The sequence below is a fragment of the Grampus griseus genome (genome assembly GCF_964374135.1).
Source record: "Grampus griseus genome assembly, chromosome: 19".
Lineage (NCBI taxonomy): Eukaryota > Metazoa > Chordata > Mammalia > Artiodactyla > Delphinidae > Grampus > Grampus griseus.
In genome coordinates this window covers 40,898,575-40,911,879 of record NC_139013.1, presented here as the reverse complement: position 1 = coordinate 40,911,879, position 13,305 = coordinate 40,898,575, and the positions used below count along the sequence as shown (strand labels likewise).

Genomic DNA, 13,305 nt, shown 5'->3' with positions numbered 1-13,305 from the left:
GTAATATGCTATTAAACATCCATCACAACCAATACCCTCAAGAGCTACAGGGAGAGGGCGCTGCTTCTCTGCAATGAACCATATGGGGTTGCTCAAGATGCACAAAGAAGTCTGTATTGGTGTTAAACATGTTTAGTTGATTTGAAATTAGCCAAGGGACCCAACCTTGTCAGAAACTTTAGGGTCAGCAGCTGAACAAGCGATTTAAGCAGGCTGGGGGCTGTTTGCCTCAACCCAGACCTAACAAGCCTAACGCACCCAATAGTTATCAATGGCTGTTTTTATAGAAACAGAATTCCCATCAAAGACTCCAGCAATTGAAGGTTCTTATAGGTTCTTATCTTCTAAAGTCACATGTGATTACTGGAGTGGTTGCATTCCATTTTCCATAATTGACCCCCACGTTCTTTATGATATTGCATATACACAGAATATTATTCAGCCATTTACAAAATGAAGTTCTGGGCTTCCCTGGTGGTGCAGTGGTTGGGAATCTGCCTGCCAATGAAGGAGACACAGGTTCGAGCCCTGGTCTGGGAGGATTCCACATGCCACGGAGCAACTAAGCCCGGGCGCCACAGCTGCTGAGTTTGCGCTCTGGAGAGAAACCACCGCAATGAGAAGCCTGCGCACTGCAACGAGGAGTAGCCCCCGCTCTCCGCAACTAGAGAAAGCACACGCACAACAACGGAGACCAGACATCCAAAAATTAATTAATTAATTTTTTTTAAAAAAAATGAAGTTCTGATACATGCTGCAATATGGATGAACTTTGAGGACGTTATGCTAGGTGAAATAAGCCAAATTTAAAAGGAAAAATATTAAATGATTCCACTTACTTGTTTGGGATGATGAAAAAGTTCTGAAAATAGAGGTGATGGTTATACAACATTTTGAAGGTACTTAATACCACTGAATCGTACACTTAAAAGTGTTTAAAATGGGGCTTCCCTGGTGGCGCAGTGGTTGAGAGTCCGCCTGCCGATGCAGGGGACGCGGGTTCGTGCCCCGGTCCGGGAAGATCCCACATGCCGCGGAGCGGCTGGGCCCGTGAGCCATGGCCACTGAGCCTGCGCGTCCGGAGCCTGTGCTCCGCAACGGGAGAGGCCACAACAGTGAGAGGCCCGCGTACCGCAAAAAAAAAAAAATTGTAGTAAAATAGAACATTTTACCATTTGAAACACTTTTTTGTTTGTTCTTTGCGGTACGCGGGCCTCTCACTGCTGTGGCCTGTCCCGCTGCGGAGCACAGTCTCCAGACGTGCAGGCTCAGTGGCCATGGCTCACGGGCCCAGCCGCTCCGCGGCATGTGGGATCTTCCCGGACCGGGGCACGAACCCGCGTCCCCTGCATCGGCAGGCGGACTCTCAACCACTGCTCTACCAGGGAAGCCCGCACTGTTGATATTTTGCACCTGATAATTCTTTGTGGCGGGAGGCTGTCCTGTGTGTTGCAGGATGTTTAGCAGCGTCCCTGACCTGGACTTGATGCTGGTAGCACCTCACCAGTCATGACAACCAAAAGCATCTCCAGAAATTGCCAGCGTCCCCTGGGGGAGGGGGCCACAATCTTCCCCAGTGGAGAACCACTGCCCTGTACTAACTTTGCTGACCTACAATGTTATTTGAAGCCCTGCTTCTTTCTATCCCTCGGCACAACCCACAGTAGCCTCTGACAAGGAGATTTCATTGGTTTCACTACATGCCACATGGGTGGATATCCTTCAAATACAGTGACCTTAGGTGCACGGTTTCTCCGCTATTCTGCCCCAACAGAATGGCACAAAGTTCAGGGGAAGTCATTTTAATATGAAGCTTCTTTCTCCATGTTTTGAATAAGCTCACCTAACCATTTGTCTGTCTGGCCTGGAATTGTGTAATCAAATAAAACAAGTTTGACAATGGTGTAACAAAATTCTTTAATAAAATTTATAAAAATGAATATTTAAGAATAATTTTTTCCACCTTGTTTTCCTTTTCCCAAAGAAAATACAAAATTATCAGCACCCACACACATATACACTCAAAACTACAGTGACATTCTCTACACAGAACTACATTAGAGTTTAAATTGCTGAAAAATCAAGACAGTTCTAAGAAGTGGTTGCAGGGATGGATTTTTCTTCCAAAAACAGCTGATAGATAGGGAAGCAATTTAGATAAAGTTCTGGTCTATGGTTGTCAAAGGTTTCTTAAAGGTTGCGTTTCAACTAAAAAAGGATCCAAATTAAGGTTCTCCCTACCCTCACCTCCCTTCGCTAACACCCTTTCAAGGAGTGTTTTCTTCCTGCTCCTAAGAAAAAAAAAATTTTGGACTTTTAAAACATTCTGAAGTTTTCATGCACAGTTGGAATTTGGGGCAAATGTGTCCAGACCAGCCAGCATTTTCTATAGATCAACAAAAGCAGGCACTGGGGATTCTGTGCTTTGGGTACAAACCACGGTACAAGGATCCTGGCAGGAAACGAGTGTTGAGATTCCTCTACTCTTTCAGAATTTTCAGGTCTGGAGGTAGCACCACCGCAACCGTCTTCAGCCTCAGTTGGCTCAATTTCCAGGCTCAGTAACAATCTCCCCTGCCATCTCCACGGCCACGTTTCACATTTCCCCTCTGCTGTGATGAGCCAGCTTCTGTCTTTGGCTGCAGCACTTCAGGCACTATTCTGAGTCCCGGAATGTATCACTCTTTTGTTTTAGGGATAAATGAACATTAAAAGTTCAGTGGCACCTGAAAACTCACCACCTTTTCTGGTCCAGGCTCCCTGTCTAGAACCAAAGCACCCCATAACGACATTCACATAACAAACATTCTTACTCAGGACAAGTAAACTGGATAGATGCCCATTTCAAGTTATGTACTCAGGAGATAGAAAAGGAAAACCGTTAAAAGGTCTTAGGAGTACACAATACCCACTCAGCATATGGCCAGACTAAGACATAAGCCTCTTTCCCTAAAAAAGCCCAATAATTTCTGCATCAGAGAAATGTGATAGAATTCAGAGGGTGTAAGAGTGGATATTAGAACATGGGACACCAGTGCAGTGACGGGAGGAATGAAAGCACACGAATTAATTTCTTTATATAAAATCTACAATAGGGAAATTGACCCCTCACCTTCCTTTGAAAAATGACGCAAAGCCCTTACAGAAATCTGCCAGTTGCCAGCAGAACCTTCTGAGGCTGAAGCTACTCTTTTGAAATATTAAAATTTGGGGGTCTTTTGGACATCGTCATCATGTAAAGAGTGATGAAAGGGAAAAAAAGATTCATGGAATGAGTCAAAATCGTTCTAACACACAGATTAGATCTATAAAGTGGAAATCATAACTATCCTATCACTGATCACGGGTCTCTTCTCCAGAAACGCATCTCAAGTGAAGGAAGCTGGAAAACCATCAGGAATATTATTCCCCCATTTCCCATCACATGAGTGTAGGGACCCATCTGTCTCCCCATCGGTCTTGAGTCCCCTAGTCATCCTCGCCGCCTCCATACATGTCCGCCAGCTTCTTGAAGCGACCGCCCCATTCGTTCAGGTAGTCATAATCCTGGTCTTGGTCTGACTCCGAGGAATTCAGGGAGCTCAGACTAGCAGCTTCAGAGCCGCTTCCTTCATAATCAAACACCAGCAGAGAGTCATAGGGTGGGGCGGTGGGGTCACTATCAGCTGCCTTCAGGTTCTAAAGAAGGAAGACAATAGGATCTTTCATTGAGAGGAATCGCACACCTGTCATCTTAGGCAACATGCCTTCTTTTGGTGCGTAAAGCCAAGTGTTAATGGCACAACAATGAGACCATCCTGCAGAACGCCAGGAGCACTGAACACCAACAAGGTAAATGTAATATAAACTGGAACAGAAGATGGACATGATATATTGTTAATGAAAAGATAAAGTATGCAGAATGTTTTCCCCCTAAACGAAACTGGTAAATTTTATGTAGGCAGGAGAGATGAGCACCAACCAATCAGGATGGACAGAGACTAAAAACAATGAGGACAGTCATGCCAGGCTACACAGCCTGCATTTCAGCCCGAGAAGATCTGAAAGGATGAATGCCAAACTGCTAAATTAACTTTGGTGATTATGGTCAGGGGAACTGAGGGAGGACTTGCACATTTTTTCTTTATATACATTTTCATAATTTATATTTTTTAAATAGCAAACATTTTATTTTTGTAATTAAGAAATAGCTATAATCAGATATGATGATACACAAATGAATGTGAATGGAGGAAAATACCTGAATCCAGATGTATCTAAAAGGGATGGTTTAAAGTGGCCCTTCCTGTTCTCAGTTTTCTCTAAGATCCAGTGCCTAGAATGGATCTGGCTTGATCATTTCCAACACTGCCATGCTTTATATAGTCCTTGGTGACAACAACTCCTCAGGGAAGCTAAAGCAAAACCTGCCCCACACTGTGAAGACTTGCTGAAGGCCACTGGACCATCAGACAAGCCCTGAAAATCATTCCAGCAACTGAGCAAGTAATCAGGTAACATAGTTTAAGGAAATAGATCCCACTGGACTATTATTATCTTACTTGGTTCTTTGCTTAACCCCACCAGTTCTTCCTCATCTTACCCTAAGCTAATTAACTTAATGCCTATTTCCCATCCTCCCTTGCATATAGGGACAATCCTGTGACAGTCCTGGCCAATAACATGTAGGATGAACTTCCTTCTTGCCTAACAGTTTGCTAGAAGAAAGTTTTTGCCCCCTCCTCTGCCCTTCCTACTTCTTGACAGGAAAACAGGCTCAAGGCCTGGAAGTGTGGCAGCCATCCTGTGATCATAAAGCAACAAGCATGAGAACAAGGATGTGCTGAGATCATGCAGCAGAGAGGTAGAAAAGGGTGATGCACCAGCCTAGACTGCTTACCCTAGTCTTCTATTTGCATGAGGTAACTCTACTCATATCTATTTAAGCTTCTGGTATTTATAGTTGAATGCATTTCTGATATATACAATATGGAAACTATTTTTCTGGCCCTCAGGTAGCCTTGTGATACACATTTAACATTACGTCCCAATGTAATGCAGGGAAAGAGAGACCCATTAGTGAAACAAAACTGAATCTCTTTAGTTTCATTTCTTATTCTATTAAATCTTTTCAAGCAAGTCTTGGTTTTGCTGTATGAACTTTGCAAATTCCCTAAGACTAATTCAAAGCGCTATTAGTTCTGAAATTTAGATGAGGCACAAATAAAAAAACAAATAGGGCTCAGGGAGGGCTTCCCTGGTGGCGCAGTGGTTGGGAGTCCGCCTGCCGATGCAGGGGACACGGGTTCGTGCCCCGGTCCGGGAAGATCCCACATGCCGCGGAGCGGCTGGGCCCGTGAGCCATGGCCGCTGAGCCTGCGCGTCCGGAGCCTGTGCTCCGCAACGGGAGAGGTCGCAACGGTGAGAGGCCCGTGTACCAAAAAAAACAAAAACAAAAACAAAAACAAATAGGGCTCAGGGATGCAAACATGGTAAAGGAAAGACTCTAAAGAATTCTTCTCACTTTTGACACAACAGCTCCTTTCCAAGTTTAGAGATGAGTTTGTTGTGTCTTGGCTTTTGACTCTGCTTACTTACTTCATCAATAAAGTTTCCAATTTCATCAGGATTGGCAGGTCGGGGTCGATACTGGGGCACACTCAGGAGGGTTGGCGCCACATCATTGCGAGTCACTTCGGGCCGAGCCTCCAGGCCCCTGTGTAGCTGGCTCAGGTCATACTCCTTTAGAGAAAAAGGTAAAAGCATAGCCAAGAGTAAAATAGAAACAGTCATAAACACAGAGTCATATTTGGTTTACAGATTATGGTACTGGCTAAGGCCTTAACAGTCAGCTGTATGATATCTACAGGCACGTGCCAATGTAACCTGAAACGGCAGTTGGTTTTTTTTTTTTCTTTTCTGAAATGGTAGTTTTCAACCTAAGAGTCTCCAAATAGCACTGGAAGGAAATACAGCATAAAAGCCTTGTGAGGAACATTTGTGGGTATAGATGTAGACTGTTTTACCTTATTAACTTTTCATAGGGTATGATTATTAGATTATTATTCAGAAAATATTCACTCCTTTCCCACCCTATCCTCTGTGAAAAGAATAGAAATCCATTAATGTAGGGCTATGCCATTTGACTTGCTTTGACCAATGGGACATTAATACATGTGACACAGGCAAAGGCCTTAACTCTACTTTGGTCTTACCTGCTGGGACAAAGAAGATAGGAATTATATGGAACATTCCTGGACACAACTCACAGCACACAGCCATCCAGCCAAATGCAGCCTATATCAGCCTAGCCCCGACCAACCCACACATTCTTCAGAGCCTAGATGCCATAGACTGTTTGTGTGCCTCCTAAATTCACAAGTTGAAACAATGTGATGGTATTTGGAGGTAGGACGTTTGGCAGGTGATTAGGTTGTGACAGTGTATGGAGCCCTCAGGAATGGGATTAGTGCCCTTATAAAAGACACCCAGAGCTCCCTTGCCCATTCCACCACATGAGGACACAGTGAGACAAGGGCCATCTATGAACCAGGAAGAGGGCCCTCACTAGGCACTGAATCTGCCAGCACCTTGACCTTGCATTTCCCAGCTTCCAGAACTGTGAGAAATAAATTTCTGTTGTTTATAAGCACCTAGTCTATGGTATTTTGTTACAACAGCAACTGTCCCAGCTAACCCACAAACGCACGAGAAAAACATGCTTATTGACGTGTGCCGCTGACATTCTGGGATTGCCTGTTATACAGCATTATTGTGGTAATACCTCAATAATACAGGGTAAGGCAAGTTAAGACCATCTCCAAAATCAAGAGAAATAAAGAAGGCCTGAAGAATTAACATCTACAAAAAGCAAAAAACGGTTTGGCACAGCTACAAACTCAAAGGAAACAAAATATTAAAACAGATCAGTCCTTGTGTTCCGCAACAAGAGAAGCCACCACAATGAGAAGCCCGTGCACCGCAACGAAGAATAGCCCCCGCTCGCCACAACTAGAGAAAGCCTGCACAAAAGCAACGAAGACCCAACGCAGCCAAAACTAAATAAATTTATAAAAACAACAAAAAACAGATCAGTTGCTCTATGTCAAAGATAATTTGAATAAAGTTCATGTCCTGGAAATAGCAGTGAGGAGAGTAGGCTCTGGAGTCAGACCACCTGGTTTTACTGCTTCCTAGCTCTGTGACTTTGGGCAAATTGCTTAACTGCTCTGTGCCTCTGTTATTCATCTGAACAATAAATAAACGTTAGCAATGCTGTATTTATGATGATGATGGTGATGATGATGATGGTTAATGACATCTATTTTCTTGTGTAGATGAAAGGTCTTTAAAAAAATAGGCAAAGTGACAGAGCTGTTTCAGATGTCTGTCTTCCCCTAATCATTGCTTCCTCCAAATAAAGAGATTGCCATTAAGCTTTCTCCCTTGGTTTTAAACACCCACCTGGTCTTCTTCTCCACCTCCTTCTTCATCATAGTAATAAATGTTGTCCCGGGTGTCCTCTTCTGGGGGCAGTAAGGGCTCTTTGACTACTCTTCTCCTCCGAATAAGTAGCAGAATCAGCAGAATCAGGACTAGAGTGGGGAAGAGAGAAGATAAGAGCCACAGGTCAAGAAAGCCGTAAGCAGCAGCTGGCACAGAGCACCACTGCCTTGCAGACCAGACAGATGGCTATAAGACAACTCACATGTTTTCACATCCCTGAGGTTAATATATGCAGCACTACACAGTGGACAATTACATGAGAACTCAATTGTGGTCTTTAACTGGACCTTAAACCAATCAGTCATTTCCCAAAATCTGGAGCAAAGTACTCCAGGCAGCAGAAATGGTCCAGGCAAAGACTCCAAGCAGATTGGTGTGGTTAAGGAAAGATAGGGTCAGCGTGGCTGTAGCAGGATCATCAGGGGAGAAAGAAGGGGACAGGGGGTCAGAGGGGCAGCAAGGACATGCGGACCTCTGGAGGGACTTTGGCTTTGATTCAGAGTGAGTTGAAGCCATTGAAGGTTTGTGAGCAGGGCTGGGTCAGCCTAAATGTGACTAATACATGCATATTATTCTTATTCAGTTACGGGGGAGGGGAGTGGGGCACAGACTGTAAAGTCGCCTGGTACACCATGAAAAAACACCAAAAAGTTTTAAAATTAAACAACAGCAAAAAAAAAAGCACTTGGTATATTCCTTATCTTCTCTTAGGATAAATCATGTAAGCGAGCTTTAAAATCTATTTTCAAGGTTTTCATCTGATCTTGGGGGCTATGTCTAGGCTATATACGATTAATATTTAATTTTTAAAAAAATTAAATAATTTATTGTGAATGGGAAAAAAATATGATTCAGTGTGTTTTCTAACTTATAGGTCCTTATACCCAAGTACCTAGTGAAGCACCACTGCACTGAGACAGGAGGTGGCATACACTTGCAAGTACCCAACCTACCTGTTTCTGAAATCAGAAAGATTCCAAGGTCTTATCCAGATAAACAATATAACCCCCTGGACCATGACTGAAGAACAGAAATACTGAGTGAGTTCTTGCTAGGTGGGCCAGGCCTGCCTTGGCCCTGAAGACACAGCACTGAAAACAATGGAAGCTGCAAACAGCCCCCATCCCTGTGGAGCTTAGAGCTGAAGAGCGAGAGGAGGGCTGTTTCCAAAAGGATGCTTCTTATCAGACATTACTTAAGTGTTATGTAAGGGAAAGTAACCAAAACATGGCATACTGTTATCACTTCAGGAAGTACCACCCAACTTAGCTATCCTGAAACCCCCCAATCCCCGGTGTCAGAGACAAATGCTGCACAAAGTAAGTAACCAAATATTGGCTGACTACACAAAAACCTTCATATCCTCTCGTCTCTCTAGAACATTCTTTAGACGCTTAATTTTGATGTCTGCCCATAAGGAACAAGACGTTGGAAATCTGCACACTGGCATTGCTTCTGCTGTAAATGTTGCACATTTGAACAGTCCGAAATGTTGCTCTCGGCCCCTATGTCTAATGAAATACACCCATAGCAAAGTTAGATAAAGCTACTATAAAAAAAGTCAGTATTTTAAATATAACTGCGTGGTGGCAATAAAGCCACGTGAATCCTGGAGGAAGAAAGGTCCGGAAAGTTCACTGAATTTTAAACAACTCTCTCCTTCCTTTTCAATTTTGAGAGGATGCAGCAGAGGGCAGGAGCTAAGGGGACACACTGCAAACATTTCCCGAAGGCCAACAGGTAATCCCTTCTTCAATCTGTCGAAGCAGCAGGATCAGTAACACTGCTGAATCTAAACTGAAAGCCCCCAGGTGGTCCCATTGCTCCCCTCTAAGGACTTTCTTCTACCCCAGCAAGGTCGGCCTCTCTGCCCTACGCAGTCCGTCAAGCCTTCCTCTCTCTGTGCCTTTGCTAGTGTGGGAACCACCACAAATGGCCCTCTGTCTATGAGGACTCCCCCAGTCGCTGTGGCCCATCTATCCTGTCTTCCACCAAACCTTTCTCAAGACTCAATTAACAGCCTCCTCTTCTGACTGCAAGGACCTTCATGACCTGAACCACGTGTCATAGCTCCTAATGATAAAAAAAAGCAACAACAACACTATCTTTGAGGTTTCCTGACTTGCCCGTCACTAGCTTTTAGAAACCATAACAGCACCTGTGTCAACCCTAGGGCTCAGTCTACAGGTAGGCTCAGGTAATATAGGTTTTAAGGACTGTGTCAGAAACTGCCAAATTTTCCCCAGTAACCTTTTTCCCCTTCATCCTTTGAGTCACTGATACTCACCATGCACCCCACACTCCACCCCTACTCTTGGCACCAAGTTGTTTTTTTGTTTTTGTTTTTTTTTGCGGTACGTGGGCCTCTCACTGTTGTGGCCTCTCCCGTTGCGGAGCACAGGCTCTGGATGTGCAGGCTCAGCGGCCACGGCTAACGGGCCCAGCCGCTCCGCAGCATGTAGGATCTTCCCGGACCGGGACACGAACCCGCGTCCCCTGCATCGGCAGGTGGACTCTCAACCACTGCGCCACCAGGGAAGCCCGGCACCAAGTTTTAATTGGACACATGGTCACCCGGTTAGAGTGGGAGTTTCCAGGTGTGGTTGTGTTTGGGCCGGTGGGATGTGAGTGAAGGTGACATGCTCAGTTTCAGATATGTGCTTTCCACTTCCTCTACACCCTCCTCCAGGGTGGGATGTGGAGAAGGCGGTGGTGACCAGGCCTCGCTGCTCCAAGCATGGTCCAAAGACCTGCAACATCAGCATCACCTCAGAGCTGGTTAGAAATGCAGAGGCTGAGGCCCCACCCCAGAAATACTGAGTGAGTTCTTGCTAGGTGGGCCAGGCCTGCCTTGGCCCTGAAGACACAGCACTGAAAACAATGGAAGCTGCAAACAGCCCCCATCCCTGTGGAGCTTAGAGCTGAAGAGCGAGAGGAGGGCTGTTTCCAAAAGGATGCTTCTTATCAGACATTACTTAAGTGTTATGTAAGGGAAAGTAACCAAAACATGGCATACTGTTATCACTTCAGGAAGTACCACCCAACTTAGCTATCCTGAAACCCCCCAATCCCCGGTGTCAGAGACAAATGCTGCACAAAGTAAGTAACCAAATATTGGTTACTTATTTGGATCAGCATTCTCATGTACGGGTGGTTTGTGTACACTCAAGCTGGAGAAACACTGCCCTTAGAGGTTGAAAGAACAAAATAGAGGACTGGGCAGCCTTCCAGTCTTGGACCACTTACCCCTCAAATGCTCAGTAAGAGAAAAACCTCCCCCATGTCAGAAGGTAAAGGCTGAAACACTCTCCAGCTGCACTTACTCAGAAAAGCAAGAATGCCTCCAAGAATCCCCAGAATGGCGGGAACTTGCAATCCTCCTTCGGCATAAGGCCCGGCCTTCCTACAGTTGCTGACGACTCCTTCACAGTCACACACGTGCACATCTAAGGTGGTCACTTGGTCTTTGTTCTGGTTGTCTATGAGCTTGAGATTGATTTTGTAGTCACCCACCTCTAGGGTTTTCTTTGGCTTAAAAAGCAGAGATTCATGTTCTGGAAGAATCAACAAAAATGAGTGAGGGGATCAGGAGAGATAAAAAGTTCATTCTAGATTAAAATTGTTACGGAACTAGGGACATTCCAAAGCTGAATGAAGACAACAGCTGCTTGGGTTGTAGATTATTGGGCAGTATGTCACCAACTCAGACGCCAGAAACGCAAAGGGATCTTTGGTTCAATGCCACAAATGTAGAAGGGACAAGGAAACAAGCCTTAAAAGGGGTGACAAGTGGGGAATTCCCTGGAGGTCCAGTGGTTAGGACTCCGAGCTTCCACTGCTGGGGGCCCAGGTTCGATCTCTGGTCGGGGAACTAAGATCCCACAAGACATGTGGTGCAGCCAAAACAAAACAAAAACAACAACAAAAAACAAACAACAACATAAAGGGGGTGACAAGTGGATATTGAGAAGGGAAATTCAGAAGCGGGAGGCGGGAGGGAAGCATGGGGTCAGAGCAAAGTTTCCAAAATAAGACTCAAGTGCCCACCTTGGTCATTGTACTCAATGGTCCAGTTGACACTTGCCCCATGTGTTAGTTCTGCTGTGAAGGGAGAAGTGTTGGGGGGAAGGTCAGGATCAATGATGTTGATGATGACAGGCTGTGGATCCCTCTGGCAGAAGTACATGCTCCGAGGGTCTGGTTCGGGGCCATTGTCATTCACATCATCGAGGAATAGAAGCAGCGTTCCTGTTCCAGTAGCAGGTGGAGAACCTAAGAAAATACACAGGAAATGTCATAGGTCAGGACCACTGATGAATCCCTAGTGCCTCCCATCAGACTGAATCCAACTCTTCTCCTGGCTCTTCGGGGCTCCCTCACCAGGCCCCACCCTGCCCACAAAGCCACCCATCCTGCAGGTTCCAGGCCATCCTCATTCCTGGCTGGGCAGGCCTCTGACATGCCTATTCCCTACTTTGATAACAATTATTCAAGTTATTCCTCACACCAAGGACTCCCTCCATTTTCACACATAACTTTATTCATCCATTAAATTTTAACATCTCTATGCCAAGGGAGGTGGGGGAGGGAAGGAATGGGAGTTTGGGATTAGCGGATGCAAACTATTATATAGAGGATGGATAAACAACAAGGTCCTACTGTATAGCACAGGGAACTATATTCAACATTCTATGACAAACCATAATGGAAAAGAATATGAAAAAGAATATATATATATATATATATATATATATATATATAGCTGAGTCACTTTGCTGTACAGAAGAAACTAAAACAACATTGTAAATCAACTATACTTCAATAAAATTAAAAAAAAAACACAACTTTTTTAAACCACTCTAAGAAGTCCTCCTCACCCCCTACTAGTTCTCCTTCTCTGAACTTCTAAGGCTCTAAGATCGTTATCAAAGTATTGAGCCTTTTACAATTGCCCCAAGTTGCTTTTCAGATTAGATTCAGAGATTTATACACACTTCTGTTTGTATTTCTTTTACATCCTGACATAGCACTTGATAATAGAAAAAGTAGACCCTCAAAGAATCATCATCATCAATATTAGTATATCGCAGGGAAAAAAACCCCAGAGGAATGTATCTCAAATCCATAAATATTTATACCTGGGCGGCTATAGTGATTATTTTTTCTTTTTACCTCTGAAAATTGTGGTTAAAAGTAATAGCATAAAACTTACCATTTTAACCATTTTTAAAGTGTACAGTTCAGTAGTGTTAGTATAATCACATTGTTGTGAAACAGCTCTCCATAATTTTATCTTACAAAACTGAAATTCTGTACCCATTAAACAATTCCCTACTTCCCCCTCCAGTTCCTGGTAACCACCATTCTACTTTGTTTCTACGAATTTGACCACATTAGTACCTCATCTAAGTGGAAACCCACAGTATTAGTCATTTTGTGACCGGTTTATTTCACTATGCACAATGTCCTCAAGGTTCATCCACATTGTAACACATGACAGGATTTCCTTCTTTTTTAAGGCTGAATAATATTCCATTGTGTATGTGTATACCATATTTTGTTTATCCATTCACCCATGGATGGATCTTTTTACCTTATCATTTGAATTTTCTTGTTTTAACAATGAGCAAGTATAATTTAAAATTCTTTTTTTAAAAAATTGATTTATTTTATTTATTTTTGGCTGCATTGGGTCTTCGTTGCTGTGTGGGCTTTCTCTAGTTGCGGCGAGCAGGGGCTACTCTTCATTGTGGTGTGCAGGTTTCTCATTGTGGTGGCTTCTCTTGTTGCGGAGCACGGGCTCTAGGCACATGGGCTTCA

At 44.1% G+C, this 13,305-nt stretch overlaps 1 protein-coding gene across 1 annotated transcript in view; it reads right to left on the bottom strand.

Moving 5' to 3' along the window:
- Nucleotides 1–1,963: 1,963 nt before the first annotated feature.
- The window catches only part of CDH1 (cadherin 1), a gene marked incomplete at its 5' end in the record, with an annotated part of 78,722 nt that continues 67,380 nt past the window's right edge, over nucleotides 1,964–13,305 (bottom strand). The window contains 5 exons of the mRNA XM_082676544.1: nucleotides 1,964–3,678; nucleotides 5,578–5,721; nucleotides 7,444–7,574; nucleotides 10,809–11,039; nucleotides 11,533–11,757. Coding sequence (XP_082532670.1) covers nucleotides 3,469–3,678; nucleotides 5,578–5,721; nucleotides 7,444–7,574; nucleotides 10,809–11,039; nucleotides 11,533–11,757 — 941 coding nt within the window. The 3' untranslated portion in view covers nucleotides 1,964–3,468. The remainder of the gene's footprint in view (nucleotides 3,679–5,577; nucleotides 5,722–7,443; nucleotides 7,575–10,808; nucleotides 11,040–11,532; nucleotides 11,758–13,305) is intronic.